General features: G+C 54.5%; 1 protein-coding gene across 1 annotated transcript in view; it reads left to right on the top strand.

The window, feature by feature from the left end:
- The first annotated feature begins 200 nt into the window (after positions 1-200).
- The window catches only part of SNX1 (sorting nexin 1), a 73,836-nt gene continuing 68,036 nt past the window's right edge, over positions 201-6,000 (top strand). Inside the window, exon 1 of the mRNA XM_073652840.1 lies at positions 201-413. Coding sequence (XP_073508941.1) covers positions 303-413 — 111 coding nt within the window. The 5' untranslated portion in view covers positions 201-302. The remainder of the gene's footprint in view (positions 414-6,000) is intronic.

The following is a 6,000-nucleotide window of genomic DNA, read 5'->3' as shown; positions in this document are numbered from 1 at the left end:
CTAACACTACACACATGTACTGTATACAGGATGACACTACACACATGTACTGTATACAGGATAACACTACACACATGTACTGTATACAGGATGACACAACTACACACGTGTATTTATATACTGGATAACAAGCTGCACATTTCCTGTTCCCTCACACTGTCAGTACCCGGTTTCCACCACACGAGGGCGCCGCTTCGCATGTGTTATGTTTTCCTCTGGTCCTGACGTCAGCTCGCCATCGCCCTCAGTCCGCCGCTGTCCGGAGTTCCTGTGTGATCCCCCCGCTTCCGGCAGTTCCAGTGATGGCGGATGAAAGTGGAGTTTTACAGCACGGTCCCCCGGAACTGGATGAAGATGAGGAAGCACCGGGCGCTGACAGTGACACAGAGGGAGAGGACATCTTCACCGGGGCGGTGAGTAACACTGAGAAGTGACAGTTGCAGTAAAGTAGCGGCGCAGGTAGTGGTGTCATGTCCTCTGATCTCACCCCATGTCTGTAGTGTGGGCTGTGCCGCCATGGTCCGCTCTCATGTCTCCGCTCTTCATGTTTCACATTAGTCTGTAGCCTAAGCCCACAATATCAGCGGACTCCGTATATAAAGGCAGGGCGCCGCCATATGTCTACATACAGACCCCCGTGTGTGAGGAGGGGAGCATCGCTGCCACAGACCCCCCCCCCCCCGTGTGTGAGGAGGGGAGCATCGCTGCCACAGACCCCCGTGTGTGAGGAGGGGAGCATCGCTGCCACAGACCCCCGTGTGTGAGGAGGGGAGCATCGCTGCCACAGACCCCCGTGTGTGAGGAGGGGGCATCGCTGCCACAGACCCCCGTGTGTGAGGAGGGGAGCATCGCTGCCACAAACCCCCCCCCCCCCTGTGTGTGAGGAGGGGAGCATCGCTGCCACAGACCCCCGTGTGTGAGGAGGGGAGCATCGCTGCCACAGACCCCCGTGTGTGAGGAGGGGAGCATCGCTGCCACAGACCCCCGTGTGTGAGGAGGGGAGCATCGCTGCCACAGACCCCCCCCCCCTGTGTGTGAGGAAGGGGCATCGCTGCCACAAACGCCCCCCCCCCCGTGTGTGAGGAGGGGGCATCGCTGCCACAGACCCCCGTGTGTGAGGAGGGGGCATCGCTGCCACAGACCCCCGTGTGTGAGGAGGGGGCATCGCTGCCACAGACCCCCGTGTGTGAGGAGGGGGCATCGCTGCCACAGACCCCCGTGTGTGAGGAGGGGGCATCGCTGCCACAGACCCCCGTGTGTGAGGAGGGGGCATCGCTGCCACAGACCCCCGTGTGTGAGGAGGGGGCATCGCTCGCTGCCACAGCGCCCCCCCCGTTTGTGAGGAGGGGGCATCGCTCGCTGCCACAGGGCCCCCCCCCGTTTGTGAGGAGGGGGCATCGCTCGCTGCCACAGCGCCCCCCCCCCCGTGTTTGAGGAGGGGGCATCGCTTGCTGCCACAGCCCCAATGTAGTGCTTAGTGCCTACTCACCTAAAAGCCTGAGTACCCCACCACACTGCACGGTGAATTAGCTCGGTGCCTATGTAGCTTTACCATCTGAAGACAAAAAGTTTCTGAGGCCAAGCGGGTTTGCTCTGTTTCAAGCCACAATGGTTTCCTTGCTGTGAAAGCTCGTATGCCATGCAGGTCTTACCCTGAAAAATGCAACCTTGCTCGTCAAAGGAGTTCAGTGGTCGCACAGGTCTATACCGTGAAGAAGCCTCAAGGGCCACTCAGCTCTGCACACACAAAGAGCTCAGGGGCCATGCAACTTTGCATTTGGGAAAAAAGCTCTGCTCCCCCCCCCCCCCCCGCCCTCTCTGCTCCCCCCCCCCCCGCCCTCTCTGCTCCCCCCCCCCCGCCCTCTCTGCTCCCCCCCCGCCCTCTCTGCTCCCCCCCCGCCCTCTCTGCTCCCCCCCCGCCCTCTCTGCTCCCCCCCCCCCGCCCTCTCTGCTCCCCCCCGCCCTCTCTGCTCCCCCCCCGCCCTCTCTGCTCCCCCCCCCGCCCTCTCTGCTCCCCCCCCCGCCCTCTCTGCTCCCCCCCCCGCCCTCTCTGCTCCCCCCCCCGCCCTCTCTGCTCCCCCCCCGCCCTCTCTGCTCCCCCCCCGCCCTCTCTGCCCCCCCCCGCCCTCTCTGCCCCCCCCCGCCCTCTCTGCCCCCCCCCGCCCTCTCTGCTCCCCCCCCGCCCTCTCTGCCCCCCCCTCTCTGCTCCCCCCCTTCTCTGCGCCCTGCTCCCCCCCCTTCTCTGCGCCCTGCTCCCCCCCCTTCTCTGCGCCCTGCTCCCCCCCCTCTCTGCGCCCTGCCCCCCCCTCTCTGCGCCCTGCCCCCCCCCTCTCTGCGCCCTGCCCCCCCCCCTCTCTGCGCCCTGCTCCCCCCCCTCTCTGCGCCCTGCTCCCCCCCCTCTCTGCGCCCTGCTCCCCCCCCCCTCTCTGCGCCCTGCTCCCCCCCCTCTCTGCGCCCTGCTCCCCCCCCTCTCTGCGCCCTGCTCCCCCCCCTCTCTGCGCCCTGCTCCCCCCCCCTCTCTGCGCCCTGCTCCCCCCCCCTCTCTGCGCCCTGCTCCCCCCCCCTCTCTGCGCCCTGCTCCCCCCCCCTCTCTGCGCCCTGCTCCCCCCCCTCTCTGCGCCCTGCTCCCCCCCCCCTCTCTGCGCCCTGCTCCCCCCCCCTCTCTGCGCCCTGCTCCCCCCCCCCCTCTCTGCGCCCTGCTCCCCCCCCTCTCTGCGCCCTGCTCCCCCCCCTCTCTGCGCCCTGCTCCCCCCCCTCTCTGCGCCCTGCTCCCCCCCCCTCTCTGCGCCCTGCTCCCCCCCCCTCTCTGCGCCCTGCTCCCCCCCCCTCTCTGCGCCCTGCTCCCCCCCCCTCTCTGCGCCCTGCTCCCCCCCCCTCTCTGCGCCCTGCTCCCCCCCCCCTCTCTGCGCCCTGCCCCCCCCCCCTGCTCCCCCTCCCCATCTCTGCGCCCTGCTCCCCCTCCCCCCATCTCTGCGCCCTGCTCCCTGCTCCCTTGCAAGTCTGCGCTTACTTAGGGCTCAGCACATTCCTTACACGTAGAGCCACTATGTGCTCTGCAGATTGTTGTGTCAGCATGTTTCTGGTTATTTGTACGTGTCTCCTACTTTTTCGGGTATGTAAATACATGAGTAGGAAGCAGCGATTTCATTTATAACACCTGGCAGAACTTATCTCCTCGCTGTCTGATTTCTGGTTTTTAGATGCAAGATATGGTCATAAGGATTGTGTTTGGGTTCCTGGTGAATATGAGCCATCTGTTTATGAGAAGTTAGAGATGATATTGTCCCAAGCCCTTGTGTGTAATTAATCTACAGACTTGTTGATAACAGATTCCTCAAAGGGGTTGTCCATTACTTTAAACTTAACTTTAATCAACCCAGGGTAGTGTAAGAAATTGAAAAATTAAATTAAAAATAAATAAATATATATATACACATACTCACATTTACAAATTTTTTCTTTTTAAACTATACTCACTGGGCTGGTGCCACATATCCACATTTGGTACGTTGTGCCCCGCCGGTCCAGAGAGAGGACGTTTTCTAGTAAGATGCAGCACGGGTCTGTCTGTGCCTCTGCTTCTCCGCCTGCCAATCTCCATAGTCTTCAGTAGGCAGCTGTAATCCTATCACTCAGTGTGCTGGTGGTTTGTTTTGATCTATTTGAGCTGCATTTCAGAATGAGTAATGAGTTTATGGGGCAAAAGAAGCATGGTAGACTTTGTTGATATTTTATGAAGTTTTTACACTTGTACTATTGATTTATGCTAAATGTGTTAAAATGACAGTGACCATTTATTGTAAAGCACTGTAGTAAATATTGGTGCCAAATAAAGGTTATTGCTATTTCAATATACTGTTTGCCATAAAACGCTATGTTGCTTAAAGGGTTCCTAGGATTTGAAAAGTGAGTTTACTTCTCTATGGGCTGTGTATAATGTAGCCTAGCGCAGTGTATGCATATATTCAGAATACATTTTCACCTTCATCAGATCATTACATGGGGAGGGGGTCAACAACCACATCTATGATTTGCTAGAATAAAACAGCCCATGGTAGTCCATCGACTGATACTCCTATTCTGCTTTTGGCTAGAACTGTATGATCTCTAATTTTGTAAGCTTGCTCAGATGATTTCTTCAAAATGTGCCCACCTGGTTGATCCCATCATGATCATGAGTCCTGCTCTCTGCCCCTAACCCCCCCACCAACAAATGGCTGATTCTGCGATAGGAAGCTGCTGTCAGCCGGGCATGTGAATATTGCGTGTGGAAAAAAGTTTCAACTGTTTCCATCAGTTCTGGAAACGTTACATCATTCTTAAAACCTGTAACTCAAAGGGGTTGTCCAGGTATTAGGCTCAAGACTGCAGTCACTCTGTGACTGTAGACTTGCGAATCCTCACAGTCCTGCTCTCAGGATTTGCCGGCAGCGGGCAGACATGTGAACGCAAGTATGTGATTTGCATTCTTCCATCCACATTTCAACTAGACTTGTTCAGCAGTGCTCAATTCATTGGTATTGAGCGAGGCCGAGCATGTGGGATGTGTGCAAATCGCATATGTGTGGCAACACATCCACCCGCTCAAGGAACCAGCACTAGGGAGTCCTGACAGCGCGTAGTGTGCGTGCTGTGAGGATTCTTAAAGGGAACCTGTCACGTCCTAGCTGCCCTCTAGACTGCCCCCATAGCGTTGTTCGTGATGCATTGTGCATCACTAACCAGCTGTTTTCATGAAAATTGTTGCAGCTATAATGATTTTATAACGTTTAATATACTTACACTACCGTTCAAAAGTTTGGGGTCATTTAGAAATTTAATTATTTTTGAAAGAAAAGCACTTTTTTTTTTCAATGAAGCTAACATTAAATGAATCAGAAATACACTCTATACATTGTTAATGTGGTAAATGAATATTCTAGCTGCAAACATGTTTTTATTGCAATATCTACATAGGTGTATAGAGGCCCATTTCCAACAACAACCACTCCAGTGTTTTAACTTTTAATGGTACATTGTGTTTGCTAACTGTGTAAGAAGGCTAATGGATGTTTAGAAAACCCTTGCACAAGTATGTTAGCCCAGCTGAAAACGGTTTGACTGATTTGAGAAGCTATAAAATTGACCTTCCTTTGAGCTAGTTGAGAATCTGGAGCATTACATTTGTTTGTTATATGAAACTCTCAAAATGGCCAGAAAAAGAGAACTTTCATGTGAAACTCGACGGTCTATTCTTGTTCTTAGAAATTAGGGCTATTCCATGCGAGAGATTGCCAAGAAACTGAAGATTTCCTACAACGGTGTGTACTACTCCCTTCAGAGGAGAGCACAAACAGGCTCTAACCAGAGTAGAAAGAGAAGTGGGAGGCCCCACGACACAACTGAGCAACAAGACTAGTACATTAGCGTCTCTAGTTTAAATAGTACACGCAAAACGCCAGTGTCAACGTCTACAGTGAAGGGGCGACTCCGGGATGCTGGCCTTCAGGGCAAAGTGGCAAAGAAAAAGCCATATCTGAGACTGGCTAATAAACGGAAAAGATTAATGTGGGCAAAAGAACACAGACATTGGACAGAGAAAGATTGGAAAAAAGTTTTATGGACAGACGAATCAAAGTTTGAGGTGTTTGGATCACACAGAAGAACATTTGTGAGAAGCAGAACAACTGAAAAGATGCTGGAAGAGTGCCTGACGCCATCTGTCAAGCATGGAGGAGGTAATGTGATGGTCTGGGGTTGCTTTGGTGCTGGTAAAGTGGGAGATTTGTACAAGGTAAATGGGATTTTGAATAAGGAAAGCTATCACTCCATTTTGCAACGCCATGCCATACCCTGTGGACAGCGCTTGATTGCAGCCAATTTCATCCTACAACAGGACAATGACACAAAGCACACCTCCAAATTGTGCATGAACTATTTAGGGAAGAAGCTGGCAGCTGGTATTCTATCTGTAATGGAGTGGCCAGCGCAGTCACCAGATCTCAACCCCATTGAGCTGTT

This window comes from Phyllobates terribilis, unplaced genomic scaffold (genome assembly GCF_046119375.1).
Source record: "Phyllobates terribilis strain yellow unplaced genomic scaffold, ASM4611937v1 Scaffold_11__3_contigs__length_659146591, whole genome shotgun sequence".
NCBI lineage: Eukaryota > Metazoa > Chordata > Amphibia > Anura > Dendrobatidae > Phyllobates > Phyllobates terribilis.
The sequence above is the reverse complement of the archived record's forward strand: the minus strand, read 5'-3'. Positions and strand labels throughout refer to the sequence as shown.